Source organism: Ranitomeya variabilis, chromosome 5 (assembly GCF_051348905.1).
Source record: "Ranitomeya variabilis isolate aRanVar5 chromosome 5, aRanVar5.hap1, whole genome shotgun sequence".
Classification (NCBI taxonomy): domain Eukaryota; kingdom Metazoa; phylum Chordata; class Amphibia; order Anura; family Dendrobatidae; genus Ranitomeya; species Ranitomeya variabilis.
Window position 1 is genome coordinate 266,713,420 of NC_135236.1, and position 20,318 is coordinate 266,733,737.

General features: G+C 42.0%; 1 protein-coding gene across 9 annotated transcripts in view; it reads left to right on the plus strand.

Moving 5' to 3' along the window:
• Positions 1-18,061, plus strand: part of KTI12 (KTI12 chromatin associated homolog) — a 66,272-nt gene extending 48,211 nt beyond the window's left edge. For all 9 annotated transcript variants that reach the window (XM_077264235.1, XM_077264231.1, XM_077264234.1 and 6 more), the window contains 6 exons: positions 797-852; positions 6,869-6,948; positions 8,561-8,720; positions 10,815-10,877; positions 11,739-11,807; positions 17,773-18,061. In XM_077264235.1, the coding sequence (XP_077120350.1) occupies positions 797-852; positions 6,869-6,948; positions 8,561-8,720; positions 10,815-10,877; positions 11,739-11,807; positions 17,773-17,916 (572 nt within the window). In that variant the 3' untranslated portion in view covers positions 17,917-18,061. The remainder of the gene's footprint in view (positions 1-796; positions 853-6,868; positions 6,949-8,560; positions 8,721-10,814; positions 10,878-11,738; positions 11,808-17,772) is intronic.
• The last annotated feature ends 2,257 nt before the right edge of the window (positions 18,062-20,318 follow it).

Consider the following 20,318-nt stretch of genomic DNA (forward strand, 5'->3'; position numbering starts at 1 on the left):
AACTTCCTAACAAAAAAAAAATGTTTCCAAAATCGTGCTGATGTAGACATGTGGGAAATGTTATTTATTAACTATGTTGTGCGATATGACTCTCTGATTTAAGGGCACAAAAAAGAAAAGTTTGAAAATTGGAAAATTTTCAATATTTTTGCCTGAGTAGTCTCGAAAGCTTGCAATTTGTTAACATCTTTTCAGTTAGCCATTAAAAGGTATCAACCACTGAGGACTCGCAATTCTAAATATTTTTCTATCTACTGGCTAATTTGGTACCAAGATATATACTGTATCTTTCCTGTATTAATATTTTTGCCAAATTTCTTTTTTTTTACGTAAATAAAAAAGTCATATCGAAGAAATTTTTACCACAAACATGAAGTACAATATGTCACTAAAAAACATTAGTCGAATCAGTGGGATCTGTTGAAGCGTTCCAGAGTTATAACCTCATAAAGTGACACTTGTCAGAATTGTAAAAATTGTCTGGGTCATTAAGTACAAAATTGGCTGTCACTAAAGGGTTAAAGAATACCTACAGAGAACATAGGAATTCATTTTTTTTTCCCTGATGTCTACTATTGCTGCCTGATTTTGCCTAATGTCTGTGGCATTATCTTGCTCACCAGATGCAAACGTGGGTGTGTGGGGTTTGGAGGATTGCTGATCTCCTGGGACATAAGGTTTACAATATGACACCAAATACAGTAGAATAAAAGGAGATGGAAAAAGAAATGTTAAAAATGCGTGATCTTTTTTCACTTTGTAATTTGTGACCAACTGATTTCTTCTTCTTTTGCAGGGTATAGGTATGAGCTGTTTTGTCTAATAAAACATGTCCAGACCCCACACTGCCTGGTATGACAGACTGCTAATGTTTCCTTGTGCATGAGTAGAATACAGTGATTCAAAAAGGATAGTGCACAATTATAGTCTCTGTGTTCATAAGTTAGAGAACTTAGCACAAATTTATTAAAGGGAATCTGTCACCTACTTTTTCATATATAAGCTGCGGCCACCGGCATCAGAGGCTTATCTACAGCATTCTGTAATGTTCTGTAATCCTGTAACCTGAAAGATAAGAAAACAAGATAGATTATACTCACTCAGGGGCGGTCCGGTCCAATGGGTGTCGCGGTCAGGGTCCGGCGCCTCCCATCTTCATGCGATGACGTCCTCTTTCTTGCTTCCTGTTGCGGCTCCTGCGCAGGCATACTTTATCTGCTCTGTTGAAGGCAGAGCAAAGTACTGCAGTGCGCAGGCGCTGGGCTTCTTGGACCTTTCCCGGCACCTGCGCACTGCAGTACTTTGCTCTGCCCTCAACAGAGCAGATAAAGTACGCCTGTGCAGGAGCCGGGTAGGATGCAAAGAAGGTGACGTCATTGCATGAAGATGGGAGGCGCCGGACCCTGGGTGACTATAACTTGTTTTTCTTATCTTTCAGGTTACATTGGGGGCTTATCTACAGCATTACAGAATGCTGTAGATAAGCCCCTGATGGCGGTGACAACAGCTTATATATGAAAAAGTAGGTGATAGATTCCCTTTAATGTCAAAAGACACACTATGCAAGTTTCCTTGAATTTGGACTCCACTGTTCAGTGATGTGTTTTCTTATGTCCATTCACTGATGTTGTGCTAGCCTCCACAATCGCCAGATCTACCACCCAGCAAATTCTTTTTGTGGGGCTTCATCAAGGTCTCTGTGTATGTCATCAACCATAGGGTCTGAATGACCAAAGGATATAGTGGCCTGGACAGAACCGGACTACCGCCTACACATCTGCCTTGTCACCAATGAAAATCACTTTGAGCATTTGTAGTGCATATATAAAACTTACTTAACTTATCTTTTCATGTTGAATACCATGGCAATAATTTTTCACCATCCTTTTGAACCAGCCTGTATAATTAAAAAATAATGCAATGGTTATTAGGCAGTGTAAGTGCATAGAAATTGTACCTGTTGAAGACTACTCCTGAAAGGGGTTTACCCACAAACAAAAGTTTTTATTTACTAGATCTTGGATTAAAAATAAGATGCACATTTTGTTCCTGCATGGTCAGAAGCAGCCATTACACAGTACGCAGCAGGGGCACAATTATAAGATTATCTCAGCACAGGAACATTTTTTTAATCACATCCAATTGTGGAACTTTTTTTATTCCAAGATCTAGTGAATAAAATTAACTTTTGTTCATGTAAAAACCCCTTCAATTATCTTTTAAGGGTGTGTCCCCAACTATTACAGTATATACTCGAGTATAAGCCGACCCGAGTATAAGCCGAGACCCCTAATTTTGCCACAAAAAACTGGGAAAACTTAATGACTCGAGTATAAGCCTAGGGTGGGAAATGCAGCAGCTACTGGTAAATGTCAAAAATAAAAATAGATGCCAATAAAACTAAAATTGATTGAGACATCAGTAGGTTGTGTTTAAATGTGCCACATATAATGCTCCATACAATTCATTATGGCCCCATAAGATGCTCCATATAAAAATGTGCCACATATAATGCTCCATGCAGTTCATTATGGCCCCATAAGATGCTCCATATAAAAATGTTTCACATATAATGCTCCATACAGTTCATTATGGCCCCATAAGATGCTCCATATAAAAATGTGCCACATATAATGCTCCATACAGTTTATTATGGCCCCATAAGATGCTCCATATAAAATTCTGCCAAATGTAATGCTCCATACAGTTCCTTATGGCCCCATGAGATGCTCCATATAAAAATGTGCCACATGTAATGCTGCTGCAATAAAAAAAAAATGACATACTCACCTCTCGTCACTGCCCGCTGCTCCTCAGCGTCCCGCCTCTCTGCACTGACTGTTCAGGCAGAGGGCGGCGCGCACACTAATACGTCATCGCGCCCTCTGACCTGAACAGTCACTGCAGAGGACGCGGAAGACGGAGCGGCGGTGGAACGAGGAAAGGTAAATATGAAATACTCACCTGCTCCCAGCGCGGTCCCTGGCAGCTTCTCCCGGACAGATGGTCTCCGGATGTGGCAGCTTCTTCCTCTGTTCAGCGGTCACTGGTACCGCTTATTACAGTAATGAATATGCGGCTCCACCCCTATGGGACTGGAGTCCATATTCATTACTTTAATGAGTGGTACCACGTGACCACTGAACAGAGGAAGAGCTGCGGGTGCCGGAGACCATGGGACATGCAGGGACCGTGCCAGGAGCAGGTGAGTATGTGACAGTCGTGGCCCCCCCCCTCACCCGCCGACCATGACTCGAGTATAAGCCGAGAGGGGCACTTTCAGCCCAAAAAAAGGGCTGAAAATCTCGGCTTATACTCAAGTATATACGGTAAGTTGTTTTTTTTTTGTTTTTGTTTTTTTTATATAAATAGGATAGGGCATTACTTATTGTTTGCTAGAGGTTTGCCAGTGATACTGAATAGGGTCCTGAAGAGCCCCATCTGAATGGAGTGGAGGTAGAGTATGAGCACCTTTGCTCCAAGCATTGTCAAAGGGAGTGAAGGAGATGGCCAAGCAGTTCCATTGAGAATTATTGGAGCAGAGGTGCACATGCTCAACCTCACCTCCCTTCTAACAAAGTTATGCCTTTGGATAGAGGATAACTTCAGATCTTGGTTCAACCCCTTAAAGCTGAGGGAGCTGGGCATTTTGTGTACAGATTTTGTAAGTATTGTTTACTTATATGCCTTTTCATATAGTTATGCTTTTGGTGGGATATCTGCTCTTTTGTTGGGATATCTCATCTTACATATGTATACTGTAGTGCTGTGTATGTGTCTCCTGTTCTGCCTCTCTCATCAAAAGCATGAAAATCTGAAGCTTTAAGGTTGGATTCATACATCCATGTACAGTATACGGTACCAGTACAGACCATGATGCATGTACTGGCCACGGGTCTCCTGACCTGAACTTGATATCCTTGTATATCTATGTGGCCAGTCTGTGAATCATGGAAATGTTCTTTTCTCTGTATTTACTGAGCCTATGTTCTCAAAGGGCTGTCCAGCTAGAAAGCAATCTTTAAGATGTGTGTAAAATAGAAAAGCAAACAACTACCGTAATTCATGTACTTTCATTACCAGTCCTGGATCTCTTGAGCTTGGGTGTAACAAAGGTGAGAGCGTTCTTTGCCGGCGTGTCGTCAGTGCTGGCTCAGTGGCTAATTTCTTATAGGTAAGTCAGTACCCTTTTCTGTCTCTGTATCAGTTGTAACAGAAGAAGGTTCACTAAGGCCTCTTTCACACTTCAGTTTTTTGGCGTCAGTCTAAAACCGCCAGTTTCCTCAAATAACGGATCCGTCATTTTTTTTTTGGCGGATCCGTTATTTTCCCATAGACTTGCATTGGCGACGGATTGTGACGGATGGTCGTCAGTTCCATCCGTCATGCGACGGATCCGTCGAAATTTGGCGGACGTTTTCTAGATATAGACGGACATTGAAACGTTTTTTGTCAACGCCAAAATGACGGTTCGCAGCGGATCCGTCGCGTCCGTCATTCCATAGAATGGCCGCCTATGGGCGACGGATCCGTCGTGACCGTCATTTCAGCGGATCCGTCGCCCCAATCCGTTTTTTCAATTGCGCATGCTCCAAAAAGTAGATACTTTTCCCAGACAACCCCCAAGTAACGGATCCGTCAAAAAAAACGGATCCGTTGGAACCGTTTTCTCAACAATTGTGACGGATCCGTCGATCCGTCACTATGTCGGAAGTGACTGACGCCAAACAACTGAAGTGTGAAAGAAGCCTTAGCTATTGAAATTTACCCTGTCGGTCAGCTTCACACACCTCGAACCGGAGTCTAAAGGTACCGTCACACTAAACGACTTTATAACGATATCGCTAGCAATCCGTGACGTTGCAGCGTCCTCGCTAGCGATATCGTTTAGTTTGACACGCAGCAGCGATCAGGATCCTGCTGTGATGTCGCTGATCGCTGAATAAAGTCCAGAACTTTATTTGGTCGTTTGATCGCTGTGTATCGTTGTGTTTGACACCAAATGCAACGATACCAGCGATATTTTACACTGGTAACCAGGGTAAACATCGGGTAACTAAGCGCGGGGCCGCGCTTAGTAACCCGATGTTTACCCTGGTTACCAGCGTAAAATGTAAAAAAAACAAACAGCACATACTCACATTGCGTCCCCTGCAGTCTGCTTCCTCCTCTGACTCAGCGCCGCAAAGTGAAAGTGAAAGCAGCACAGCGGTGACGTCACCGCTCTGCTCTCACTGTACGGCGCTCAGTCAGTCAGGAAGTGGACGCAGGGGGACGTGAATGTAAGTATGTGCTGTTTGTTTTTTTTACATTTTACGCTGGTAACCAGGGTAAACATCGGGTTACTAAGCGCGGCCCTGCGCTTAGTTACCCGATGTTTACCCTGGTTACCAGGGGACCTCGGCATCGTTGATCGCTGGAGAGCGGTCTGTGTGACAGCTCTCCAGCGATCAAACAGCGACGCTGCAGCGATCGGCATCGTTGTCGTTATCGCTGCAGCGTCGCTTAATGTGACGGTACCTTAAGTGAAGCATCCGGGAACCAGGGCCGGCACTGATGGCAGGAGTTAGGTGGGGATTTGGTAATGAAAGTATATAAATAAATAATAATCTTTATTTTTATATAGCCTAACATATTCCGCAGCGCTTCACAGGTTGCACATATTATCATCGCTGTCCCCGTTGGGGCTCACAATCTAAATTCCCTATCAGTATGTCTTTGGATTTATATATAAGTTATATACATTTCTAAAGAGATTTTTTTCTAGGTGATCAAGCCCTTTAAAGGCTTTAGATGTTTTTTTTAAACTTCCATTATTTGTAGAGGTTTTGTTTCATTAATATTCAAGGTTTAAGTTTTTCCATGCAAAAACAATAATTCTGAATTTTTATGTTAGAAGCAATATAATTTTTTTTTAATTTTTATGAATAATTTTGCTTTCATTGATAAAATAATCATATACATTTTAGTTTTCTTATTGTCTTTCTGTTCAACTTGCTCTAAAACAGTAGTCTGAAAAACGTTCAGTGAAGTAACAAAGAAGAATTAGGGTGTAAAACTGCATTACAAGCCTGTACCTGGTGGTGTGTGAAAGGACTGACCTGTAGATTAGCCATGATTATCTTAGTGTGAATATAATGGGTATTCCTATTATCACCTGTGGCTTCTATCTACCTGTATCCTGCGATGTCACCTTGGCTTTGTATAGATTTCAGTCCTAATTAGGAGTACCTTATACTCTTAGGTTCCCTTTTAGAAACAACCTTCAGAAAATGAGTTGCTGTTTAATTCAGGTTTTCGTGTTAAATATTGTTCTTTTTGTTGCTGTTTGTTTGCCATTTTCTTGCAGGCAGTTTTTACAATGGCCAATGGGGCCTTTTTTTTAGACTGCTGTTTCAAGAAGCAACACATGAGCATTAGCCACAAGTACAGACCCTGACCCTAACTTTTGTATTGAGGCATCTACTGAACCTGTGCAATGGTCATTGTGGAGGGTCAGCAGCAACATTGCCTCTTGTAGTTGATGTGTTATCAGCTGTGTATTCAAGTTGTTGCTAGTTATTGTAATCCTGCCTCTGCTCATAAGGATCCTTGCTGAAAATTCTTCCTTAAAGGACAGTAAATAGGAGTCTAAAATAGCAAAATTGCCCAGTGTAAAAATTCTATATTACTTTTTTTTTTTTTCTAAAGATCATGATATGGGGAAAAATATATATATATTTTAAATACATGTAAAACAAAAACCTGATTTAAATGGTAGGTTATTTTCTGATGATGGCTTTTGTTTAACCTAAGGATCCAATTCTGGGGAACCATGAAGGATGATAATGAAATACTGTTTGAGACTATTACTCTTGTGTTACTGCAGATTCATTGTCTAACATCTCCTGACACAAGCTCTGGCTGGAACCAGGACAGACAGCAGGACGATCAGTATACACAGGCAGTGTAAGTAATTGAAGCCTTGGCTGTACCACCAATTTTTAACAGTTCTGTCATCTAGTAGGACCCTTGCGTCACCCTTGCAAGCAATAATATGGTTAAAAACGTTCCTTTTAGGGTATTTTCACACATTTGAATAATCAAGTGTGTCTTTGTAGCAAAAATCTGAGGCTGACCCTATGATATACTCCATGGATTTATAGTTTGGAGTTCTACCGGTGCGTGAGCAGATTAGCGGCATTCCGTGAGTGTGACGACCCGCCAGTTTCCAAGCAGAAGCCGCTTCCATAGATGGCATTGAAATGGTAGAAAAAATATGGAAGGCAACACTTATTTCTGATTAAAAATAATGGAAGGCATTTTGTGGTCGGTTTTCACAGAGACTTTACGGGAAAAAAAAGCTGGGTATGAACATACCTCTAAAGAAGGACCATTATTAATATTCTGTAGGGATGAGATTGCCTTTGACTGCAAATAGAGAATACGCTCAAAGCTATCTCCATTCTTTGCATTGCACCGCTTTCTCCGTTTATTTTTCAAAACTGATAGAAGAAAAAAAATTCCTAATTTAGCCTTGAAGACAAACAGAATAATTCATTAGAAGCGGGTTTAGAAAGCGTGGTACCATAAGCCGCTCTCAGGGGGGTTGTACAGATTTCTGAAACAGTTAGTTCAAAGCTGCCATCAACGGCTACTGGAATTCTTGTACGTCTTTTATTTCTACACGGAACTCTTTGAATTGCAGATGAGGAAGAAAGATTTTCAGATGTTCAGGGATTAGTTTGAGACGTACTGAATATTAAGTCATTTTCAATTTGAAACAGTTTGTTCTGCAAACAATTATCTTTCTTTTGCTCCTTGTTAATATATAATCCAATCGTGGTAACTGCTTGATTACAGACAGCACCGAGTACAAAAGGCTGAAAACACAGCATCCACTCGATGATCAGAGAAATAAAGTCAGCGGTTTGTATTATTACAAGCCTTGAGTTATTTTTCCTTTTTACAAATAGATTTCAAATTGGCAACATAAAGGCTATTATTTTTTTAATATTTTATTTTCTGGCCCAAATAAGTCTTAAAATGCCTAACCAGATGTTATGTGTAGTCCAAGCGGCCTTCACTTAATGCGGGATTGATTATATTTCTAACTCTTCCAGATAGAAGTGAATGTAATTAACTTCACCCTATGGGACTGTCCTTCCAATAAGTGCAAAGTCCCAAATAATGACAGGAAAACTCATTAAATGTATTATAGCCTAGCATTGCGCAAGAATTGATTTTGTCTGCTCATTGAGGCTTTTGTGTTAGGCACCAGCTTAATTTTCTTCCCAGCATCTTTGTTTAGATTCTGCATGCTTGACCTTAGTACTCTCTTGCGTCTTGTATAATAGATAATTCTTTCACAAATGTATATTGGTTGCCTTTACTTGTTGAGTCATTTGCTGATCATTTTTATCACATATAAAGCATTAGTCATATCTTAGGTTTTATGACATATTGGGGTTTGTAAAACCTGATTTGTTAGTTTGTGCCCTGCATTGTGTCATGTCAGTCACGCTGTCAATAACAAATGTCATAGTTTAAATGGTGAAGCCGTATTTCTCTCTTATGACAGGTTTGATGCTTTGGTACAGAGGTTTGAGGCTCCAGATTCTCGAAATCGCTGGGACAGTCCTCTCTTTACTGTTCATAAGGATGATGTCCTGCCACTGGATCAGATTAGTGATGCAATTTTTCACAAGAAAGCTCCTCCGCCTAACCAGTCTACCCAAACGGTGTGTAATTCACAATTGTCTACTTTACCATGGTTTTAGATGGGCTGATGACGGAGGAGGAGGACGGGCATTCCTAGGAACACTTGTTCCTGACTTTCAGTCCATCTAAACAGGCTGCTGATCATCAATAAACAAGCAAAATTATTTTTAGCCAGCTTAAAAATCCTTGTTGGCAGCACATTGTCCTGTTAAGCAGGGGACTTGCTGCTGATAACCTGATAACTTATGCACATAGAATACTAGTCTAAACTGGCCATTAAATGATCACTGGTTAGCTTTCATGTAGATGATCAGCAGTCGTTTGGTACCACCAGCGGGTGCCATATTGGAATACCCATCACTTGGGTATTCCAATATGGTGGTCGACGAACTTCCGGTGCGGTGGATTGTGGGATTCGAGGATGTCCAGACGGAAGTGGATGACAGACAATTTAAGGCAATTATATAAATAGATATCATGTACTAACAGTTTCTGGGTCAAGCAGTGCTTGGAGACCTATCTTTTATGTCCATCTGTCATTCACATTTGTGCCTGCGAGCAGACTGGCTGTATTTATGTAATATTCACATTCTCTATTACATATTTTCCTAGGAATTCTGCTACTTTGTACTCATTACACTTTATTACATGTTGGTTATTTCTCTTTAGACTTTTATTTTGGATTAAATAACAAAAAAAAAAAAAGTTAACCACTAGGTAACCTGGAATAAAATTTGGTAACGTCATCTATCTTTTTTTAAAAACCTTGTTCTGTCAGTTTACATGGTGAGGATGAGATAACGCTGCTGGCCTTGTCTGTGAAGGCATGATCCGTTGTAGGGTATCAACTATTGGTGTATGCTTCTTGTAGAGGGGGGGAACTCTTATGGAGTGCGTATCACCAGTCTGGGGCTCCTCTCTTTATGTATTAAAAAAGTGGGCAGCCTCAGACTGTTGATTTTCTAAATAAAAAGTTGGTATTGCCATTAGGCTACATTCACACCTCTGTGTGTTGACCTATGATTTTTTGTTCCCCTAAGTATCATGCTTGTTGCATTTTTTTATATATTTGTAGAAGGGTAGACATTATGAGCTTTTTTTCATCCATTGACACTTTAATGTATCAGTTAAAAATGTAGGATGCTAGGATGGAACTCTAAGGTACAAATTATTGGCACGATTCATCAAATCTTTTATGCCAGTATTGTGGTATAAAAAGAATTTGAAATGTCTCAAAAGTTTGGCACAACTGAAGGCTGCTCTAACATTTTTCTGTTCTCATGTCATTTTCACCCAGCTCCGACAAAGTGGGTGGGGGTGATGACCACCACTCATCAAATTAATGACGAGTTGCAGCATTCGCTATGCCACAAATTTTACATTGGTACTGATGGGAGTAGGATTTGTGGTGAGGCGTAAGCACATGTGCACACCACCCATCCGACACGCCTGATTCATGAAGAGGCATAAGCCGACTGACTTCAGCCCATCTCCTCATCAAGGCCGGTGTGAACAGCACCAATCTTGATTAATCAGGCCTTATAGCTTCAGTGTTTCCATTACTCCTCATAGACTTTAATGGCCAAGTCTGACCACAGAACTTTTGAGAATGGGAAATGCTTATGGACCAGAAACATTGTCTGTTTTTCAAACTGATGTGTATATCGATATCGATCCATTTGCTTTCCGAGAAAAAAAGAAACGAACAGCACTAGGACATGTCACACAGATCTGTGGATGTAGCCTAACTGTAATGACCTGCAGAATAAAGTTACAAGGTCATTTGTACTGTACAGTAAATACTGTAAAAATGACCCCCAAGGAGCTATAGTTGAATTCCTTTTTTTCTTCTCCTTTCTTTCTGTTTGTTTTTTTGGAGAAAGTGATTGATGTCATTCAATACTACATCTAAAACAAGACTTTTTCTTTCTCCAAGACTTCCAAGGGAAAAAGAAAATGAAAGGTCAAAAACATAAAGTGTGCGCAGTGGGGAAGAGATGATCTCATTTGTAAACCATCATGTGTTGGGCTTTTGATTGTTCTTTTATTTCAGCGATTACGATTTGTACAAGATTTGCATTCTAACAACCATTGTTGTCTTTTTCTCCAAACAGCAACCTTTGTCCTCCACAAATTTTCTGCATGAATTGGACAAGGTGACACAAGATGTTGTGACTGTAAGTGAAGTCTACTACTGAAAGTATCTGTGCAAAGATGAAAATGGCTTTGTTCACAACTGGAGGGTTTGTTCAGACCCTATGGATAATTTGTGATTTTCTGACAGTCTGCAGTGGAATACAGAATTAGCAAAGTGCATGAAATTTTGCTTTCAAGAAGGAAATTGACTTGTTTTGCAGTATTTTAGAATGTCAAATTTGCCAACACAATACTGCAAAAATTATTGCAGGACAAGCTGCTAGTGAAACCCACAAGTAAAGTTTGGAAAAAAATAATGACTCACCTCTGCTGGTGATTACTGTGGTCCCACCACGGTTTTTATGCCAGTTCTGCCGCATCTCAGCCCCCAATGCTGACACTGGATGCAATCTGAGGCTGTAATAATCAAACGGCATGCACCAGGACTGGCACAGTAGCCCTGCTGGTACCACAGAAATCACTAGCAAATGTTTTGGGTTTTTTTTTCCTGCTGCCAATATGGAATGGAATTCTGCAGCAATATCCACACACATGGCTTACGAACTATGAGTTTAGCATTAGGCTTAGTGACCAGTTTGAACATAGCAAGATTTCTGTTTTTTTTTTTTTTTTTTTTTCTTTTAAGTGTTTTTTTTTTTTTGTCTATAAAGAAAAGCACCTGAAAAAAAATCTTCAATATGCTACATTTTTCCCCTGATGCAAAGCATATTTATCATCCAGAAAAAAAACCCTCCTGAAGCTAAAGTAGAACATTTGTGGGTCTTAAAATGCTTCAATATAGAAACAAAGTATTTTGTAACTGGGAAAAAAGTCCATGTCTTGCCTTTCTGCACATTGATGCACATTGCTTTTATTGTAACCTTTTTTATGTGTTTTCGCAGGCTGTTCTAAGTGCTCAGAAAACCAGTGTTCCTGGAGATATTATTATGGTGCCAGTAGCCACGGAGAAAATATCCTTTAGGAAAAAATGGACATGACTTTTACAGGCTGTAGCACGGTTCACACTGCGCAGTTTGTAAATTTTATTATTTTTTTTGCACAAGCTAGTGGAGAAATAAAAACTGTGTGGTGAGGGGAATATCCGTGATGTGAACAAGATATCAATTTTAAAGTGATTTTCGTATTACAATGTATTATTTTTTCCCTAATTCTGCTCCACTCCTCATTGCAGAGCATTTTCAAACAGTGATGTGGAGTCCACTGGGGACGGGTGACTCGTTGGCTGGTGAGGTGCAGGTCCCTCTATGGCCGAGTCTCCTCTGGTGCAGAGAATGCTGCTACCATAGGGGGAGTCATGGATAGAAAGCTCACGCTGCTAGTGGGGATCAGGGAAGGGAGGACGATGCTGCTGCTAGTGGGGGGAGGGTTAGGAAGAGAGGACATTCTGCTGCCAAAAGGGAAGGGGTGGGAAGAGGGACAGTTTTACAGTTAATGGGCCAGAGCTGGGAAGGGCAATGCTGCTGTCAGCGGGTGAAGGTTGGGAAGGGGGATAATGCATAAGGGAGGGGTGGGAAAAGAAACAATGCTATTGTCAGTGGGGAAGGACTAGAAATGGGAATAGTGCAGCTGTTAGACTACTTTCACACATCAGGTTTTCGCTGTCAGGCTCAATCCGGCTAAATTTAAAAAAAAAACGGATCCGGCGAATGTTGCCGCCGGATCCATTTTTCTCCATAGACTTGTATTAGTGCCGGATGACATTGCGTTTCATCCGTTTTTTGCCGGATCTGGCAAATGTTCAGTTTCTGGGGGAAAAAAAAAAGTCCATAGCACCGTTTTTTGTCTCCGGCGAAAAAGCCGGAAGAGCCGGATGCTAGAATGGGAGCCGGAAGGTGCCGGATCCGGAAAATGACGGATTCCGGCGCTGGATCCCGTCTTTTTAAACTGCGCATGCGCCAAATTTTTTTTATCCAATAATCTAGATATGCTAGCCGGATCCGTTGAAAAAAAACAGATCCGTCGCATCAGTTTTTCACAATCTGCTCTGGATCCGGTTTTTCCAACATTTGCCGGATTGTGCCTGAAGCCAAAAACCTTGTGTGTGAAAGTAGCCTTAGGCTTCTTTCACACTAGCGTCGGCCCGACGTGCCGATGCGCGTTGTGAAAGTGATGCCCGACGTGGGCAGCATAAGCAGTCTTACGACACTTCCGCTGCCCCATTGTAAGGTCCGGGGAGGAGGGGGCGGGGTTTCGGCCGTGCATGCGCGGTCAAAAATGGCAGACACGACGCACAAAAAAAGTTACATGTAACTTTTTTGTGCCGACGGTCCGCCCAAACACGACGCAACCGTCACATGACGGTTGCGACGTGTGGCACTCCGTCGCAATGCGTTGCTATGTATAAGTCTATGGAGAAAAAATGCATCCTGCGGGCAACTTTGCAGGATGCGTTTTTTCTACATAACGACGCATTGCAACATGCGTCGAACGACGCAAGTGTGAAAGTAGCCTTAGTACGGATCGGGTGGGATGGAGGACAATTTTGTTGTCACTGGAAAGAGGCAAAATGTTGCAATCAGTGAGGGAGATGTGGGAAGGGTAAGGATCTGTGCACACGATGCTGATTTTGCTGCGGGTCCGCAGCAGTTTCCCATGAGTTTACAGTACAATGTAAACCTATAGGAAACCGAAAATGCTGTCCCATGCTGCGGAAAAAAACCGCGCAGAAACGCAGCGGTTTACATTCCGCAGCATGTCAATTCTTTGTGCGGAATCCGCAGCGGTTTTACACCTGCTCCATACCGTAATAGAAAACCGCAGGTGTAAAACTGCAGTGGAATCTGCACAAAAACTGCGGTAAATCCGCAGGGAAAATGCGGTGTTTTTTCCCTGCGGATTTATCAAATCCCCTGCGGAAAAATCCGCAGTGGACCATTCTACGTGTGCACATAGCCTAATGCTGCTGTTAGGGATTATGCAGCAACTGTGCTAAGCTGTGGTGTATGTTTAGCTCGTTTAGAGAGGTTTTTTTTGCAGCACTGTGGTATTTGGTACATCTGGGCAATATTTTGTGTATTGGGCATTGTTGAGCAGGTATTTCTGCTACCCTTCTGTTTGTTGGTGCTTGGGAGGTATATACCGCAGTGGTGTATTTATTTGGGGCATCTAGGGCATTATTTTTTTGTGTTCAGGATTGTAGGGGAGGTAAATACTGCAGTGTTGTATTTATTTGGGGCATTATTTTGTGTATTCAGGATTATAGTGGACGTATTTGTTAAACACTGCTATTTGGTGGTATTGGAGCGGCATTTCATGCTACACAGGAGTTGCTGTGGAAGTGCTGGGAGGTATTTTACACTGCAGTGGGGCATTTGTGGCTTCATGGGGGTGATCTGTTGCACTGTGATGTATTTGATGCTGCTGATGGTATCATATGGAAAGGTAACACAGGGGCTGTGCACTAGTATTTGTTTGCTGATGAGACCCCAATATCCTCATGAATTGATTGGCCAGGCCCGAGTAGAAAAGGTTTAGAAAACGTCCCATACTAATTATATTTTTGTAAGAAAAACGATGGTTCAGCCAAATGCTATCTTTTCTGATTTAAAAATAAAGCTTCATGTGAATAAGAGTCAAATTTCACCGTGAATAATAAAGGACAATCAATGGTTCTACACCACAACACTAAAATTGCCCATACATAGAAATTGTCAGCTCAGAGTTTTGAGTTCCTGCCTTTCTCCTGGCAGTGGATTACCTTGAGGGAGAACACAGCCATTGACATTTTCTAATGTGTATGGAGGCTTTAACGGTAGATAATCATTGATATCATATACTGGCCACTGATGTGTGCACAGTTGTCTGCAATCTTCCCTCATTCACCAGATGTTTTGCCATGAACTTTCTTTCTACCTACTTCTGTTAGGATATTTTTTTTTTCCCTTTTTAGAAAATTCTTTTTTTTTTCTGACATCTAGTGTCCAAAGTGAAAACTGCATAGTTTCAACAGCATTGAATGGAAAGTGAACAAAAAAAAAATCAACATTACAAAAAGATTAGTTGTGTTTTCTTTTTCTTTGTAAATACCACTTTTGCTTATGTTCCTTAAAGAGTAACCGTTGTTTTAAATTTTCTTTCATAAATCAATAGTAAAGGAGAAAATAAGAACTTTTTTTTTAAATATCTTATAGGAGATATCCACTGCTTTCTCTTCCATATCTGAACGGTTGTTCTGTAAAAAAAAAAAAAAAAAAAAAATCTGTTCAGTGCAGACAGATTATCCCATTTTTAAGAAAGGAGATGGCAGTCGCTGCAAGTTCTCCTGAAATGACAATTACAATTTTTTTCAGTATAACTGTTGTTTTTAGGAGAACTTGTAGCAGAATGTGCGTGTCTTCCTCTAGCCCCCCCATCCTCCATAGAACTTCATGAGCACCAACTGTCATCTCCTATTTCACTTATGGGAGAATCTGTGTTCACTAAAGATAGAATTTACTGATTTTACCCCCAAATTGAGAATTAAAGATCAATCAAGGAGGAGAAAGAAGCAGATTTCTCTGATAAGACATACAAAGTTGCTTATTTTCCATGTGTACAATTTATTCAATTAAAACCATGGTTGGTCTTTAAGTAACATATGCTAGTGGGGAAGTCTTGGGAAGAAAGGCAAAGGCTGCTGTTACTGGAAGAGTGGTAAGGAGGAGACAACGTTGCGGCTAGTAGGAGAAGGGTGGGAAGAAGGACAAAGCAGCTGTTACTGGGGGAGAGAAGGGGCAACATTGCTGCAAGTAGGAGAGGGAGAGAGAGGGCAAGTGGGAGAGAGGGCAAGGCAGCTGTTACTAGGGTAGAGGTAAGAAGGGGATAACATTGCTGCAAGTAGGAGAGTGCTGGGAGAGAGGGCAAGTCAGCTATTACTGGGGGAGAGGTAAGAAGGGGACAACTTTGGTGCAAGTAGAAGCGTGATGGGAAGAAGGACAAGGCAGCTGTAACTGCACAAGAGGTAAGAAGGGGAGAGCATTGCTGCAAGTAGGGCAGGAGTGGGAAGAAGGACAAGGCTGCTGTTACTGGGGGAGTGGTAGGAAGAGTGCAGCATTGCTGCAAGTAGGAAAGGGGTGGAAAGGAGAACAAGGCTGCTGTTACTGGAGGAGAGGTAAGAAGGACAGTATTGCTGCAAGTAGGGCAGGAGTGGGAAGAAGGACAAGGCTGCTGTTACTGGGGGAGTGGTAGGAAGAGGACAGCATTGCTGTTAGTAGAAGAAAGGGTGGGCAGAAGGACAAGGCAGCTGTTACTGGAGGAGAGGTAAGAAGGGGATAGCATTGCTGCAAGTAGGAGAGTGATGGGAGAGAGGGCAAGTCAGCTATTACTGGGGGAGAGGTAAGAAGGGGACAACATTGCTGCAAGTAGAAGCGTGATGGGAAGAAGGACAAGGCAGCTGTTCCTGCACAAGAGGTAAGAAGGGGAGAGCATTGCTGCAAGTAGGGCAGGAGTGGGAAGAAGGACAAGGCTGCTGTTACTGGGGGAGTGGTAGGAAGAGTGCAGCATTGCTGCAAGTAGGAAAGGGGTGGAAAGGAGAACAAGGCTGCTGTTACTGGAGGAGAGGTAAGAAGGGGACAACATTGCTGGAAGTAGGAGAGTGATAGGAGAGAGGGCAAGTCAGCTATTACTGGGGGAGAGGTAAGAAGGGGACAACATTGCTTCAAGTAGGAAAGGGGTGGAAAGGAGAACAAGGCTGCTGTTACTGGACAAGAGGTAAGAAGGGAACAGCATTGCTGCAAGTAGGAGAGTGGTGAGAAGGAAAAGGCTGCTGTTACTGGGGAAGAGATAAGAAGGGGACAACATTCCTGCAAGTAGGAGAGGGGTGGGAAGAAGGACAAGGCTGCTGATACTGGGGGAGTAGTAGGAAGGGGACAGCACTGCTGCTAGTAGGAGAGGGTTGCTGTTAGTGAGGGAAAGGTGGGAACAGGGACAATATTGCTGCAAGTGTGAGAGGGGTTAAGTGTTGTGACTACCAGCCAGTGATATTCGTACGCATTTGTAACTATTGTGAACTATGTAGGTTTGATTGTTATGGTGTTATCAATTACTTTTCAAGCACATATATAGTTAATTTCCCCTAATAATGAAGTGACTACAATTCTTAAAGGGAATATGTCATAAATGTTTAGCTTCCCAAACATTTAATATGATTGTCTAGCCCTTAAAAAAGATATTCCAGACAATCCCTTTATGACTCCCAAAGCAAGGCTCCAGTGGACATTGCATTGAGATGTGATGATGCACTTCTAGCTTCCCAGCCTCAGGCTGCTGTCAATCTAGCAGTATTTGGTCAGTATTTTACATCAGTATTTGTAAGCCAAAACCAGGAGTGGGTGATAATGCAGAAGTTGTACATATGTTTCTATTATACTTTTCCTCTTTGTTCCACTCCTGGTTTTGGCTTACAAATACTGATGTAAAATACTGACCACATACTGCTAGTGTGACGGCAGCCTCACTCTGTATTTCCTACCTAGCAGCACCCTCCCCTGGCTGATTGACAGGTTGTTTGTCCTGGTAAATGGCCACTGAGACGTGAGCTGAGAAGCTAGAAGTGTATTGTCGCACCCAAATGTACTTTCAGACACAACTTTAAAAATGTGATTTCTCTCTGCTGGAACATCACTTTGGAGTCATAAATGGAAAAGCTGAGTGATCTTCTAAAGGGCTACACAGTCATATAAATTATATTTGAGGGTGGAGGGGTTAAAGATTCTGACAGGTTCCTTTTAACATTTGCTGCAAATAATTATTATGGACCCAATGATAGCAGTATGTGATTCATCTGCTCCCACGTTCAGTACACCTGACCTAGTCTATACTTCCTTGATTTCCAAAGAAATGTGACTTCATTTGACTTTCCCTTATCTCTGTAGTTTTTTTTCCATGATATACCGCTAAGGTTGTAATATTCTGCAGTATTTTCCTTAATGCTCCCACATTCAGCTGCCACGTATCCTAAATATGTCAGAGCTGAGGAGGCTTCGCCAGCAATTCATCAGCTACACCAAACTTCATCCCAATGAGAACATATCACAGCTTGCAAATATGTTTGTGCAATACCTGAACCAAAGTCTCAGCTGAAGAGGCGTCCTGCAGGAGCTGCTCGTGTTACAAGATCTGCTGCTATATTCAGTTATTCAAGATTTTAAAAGGACAGTGTAATTGGCAAAGAGTTTTATTTTCATGATTTTAGCAATAAATCTTTCACAACATAAAAGCCAACTTTTATTTAACTGTGTGGTTGAATTTTTCTTAAACCTGTAAATTTAAATTAGTTCTTGTAAATGTTGCAGCACACAAGAATGTATTTATGAAGAACATTTTGGCATAATGAGTGTTTTCTGTACGTAGTTTGATTTTAGACACTCTGTAATTCTTATTCGGGCTGGAGTTTGGATTTAGTCACAAAGTTATGCTGCCTTTCCATTGCCAATTTTTCTTCTCTGAGGTTTAAAGCCATGCAGCCATATGTTACTTTATTATTATTTATTATTATAGCGCCATTTATTCCATGGCGCTTTACATGTGAGGAGGGGTATACATAATAAAAACAGGTACAATAATCTTGAACAATACAAGTCACAACTAGTACAAGAGGAGAGAGGACCCTGCCCGCGAGGGCTCACAATCTACAAGGGATGGGTGAGGATACAGTAGGTGAGGATAGAGCTGGTCGTGCAGTGGTTTGGTCGATTGGTGATTACTGTAGGCTTGCTGGAAGAGGTAGGTCTTCAGGTTCTTTTTGAAGGTTTCGATGGTAGGCAAGAGTCTGATATGTTGTGGTAGAGAGTTCCAGAGTAGGGGTGATGCGCGAGAGAAACCTTGTATGCGATTGTGGAAAGAGGAGATGAGGGGAGTAGAGAAGGAGATCTTGTGAGGATCGGATGTTGCGTGCAGGAAAGTACCGGGAGACGAGGTCACAGATGTATGGTGGAGACAGGTTGTGGATGGCTTTGTATGTCATGGTTAGGCTTTTGTACTGGAGTCTCTGGGTAATGGGGAGCCAGTGAAGGGATTGACAGAGGGGAGAGGCCGGGGAATAGCGGGGGGACAGGTGGATTAGTCGGGCAGCTGAGTTTAGAATAGATTGGAGGGGTGCGAGAGTGTTCGAGGGGAGGCCACAGAGCAGGAGGTTACAGTAGTCGAGGCGGGAGATGAGGGCATGGACTAGGGTTTTTGCAGATTCTTGGTTTAGGAATGTACGGATCCGTGAAATCTGTTTGAGTTGAAGGCGGCAGGAAGTGGAAAGGGCTTGGAGATGCGGTTTGAAGGAGAGATCAGTGTCAAGGATTACCCCGAGACAGCGAGCTTGTGGGACTAGGGAGAGTGGGCAGCCATTTACTGTAATGGATAGGTTCTTTGGGGGGGTTGCGTGAGATCGGGGAAAGATGATGAATTCTGTTTTGTCCATGTTAAGTTTTAGAAATCTAGCAGAGAAGGATGAAATAGCGGATAGACATTGAGGGATTCTGGTTAGTAGGGTGGTGATATCTGGTCCAGAGATGTAGATCTGCGTGTCATCAGCATAGAGATGATACTGAAAACCGTGAGATTCTATGAGCTGTCCCAGGCCAAAAGTGTAAATGGAGAAGAGCAGGGGCCCTAGAACTGAACCTTGCGCGGGACTCCGACAGATAGGGGGCGAGGTAAGGAGGTGGTGTGTGAATGGGAGACGCTGAATGTTCGGTCAGTTATGTATGACGAGATCCAGGATATGGCTAAGTCTGTGATGCCAAGGGATGAGAGGGTCTGTAGTAATAGGGAATGGTCCACTGTGTCAAAGACAGAGGACAGGTCCAGGAGGAGGAGGATAGAGTAGTGTCGCTTGCTCTTGGCGGTTAATAGGTCATTGGTGACCTTAGGGCAGTTACAGTGGAGTGGTGTGACCGGAAGCCTGATTGTAAGCGGTCGAAAAGGGAGCAGGAAGATAGATGGGAGGACAGTTCAAGATGGACCGGTTGTTCCAGTAGTTTTGAGGCATAGGGGAGAAGTGATATAGGGCGATAGCTAGATACAGAGGATGGGTCAAGAGAGGGCTTTTTGAGGATAGGTGTGATTGAGGCATGTTTAAAACCTGAGGGGAAAACACCAGTTGTTAGTGATAGGTTGCCTTTAGTGACTTTATAGTCTAATGCAATGCATTGAGAAGTGTACAAACATTTTCACTAAAGAACATATGTAGAAAAACTCTGAGATAATCCTAAATCTGTTAAAGAGGTTGGACACTATATTTTTATTGATGGCCAGATCCATAGCATACACCCTGAACTCCCAATAATAAGCAGTTAACGGAAGTTCACGAGCACTGCAGGAAGCCTGCTCCCTTAACCCCTTCCTGACATTTGAAGTGTATATCTACGTCATGAAAGGGAAGTACTTTCTGAAAAATGAAGTACTGTATGTATACAGTGGGTAAGGAAAGTATTCAGACACCTTTAAATTTTTCAATCTTTGTTTCATTGCAGCCATTTGGTACATTCAAA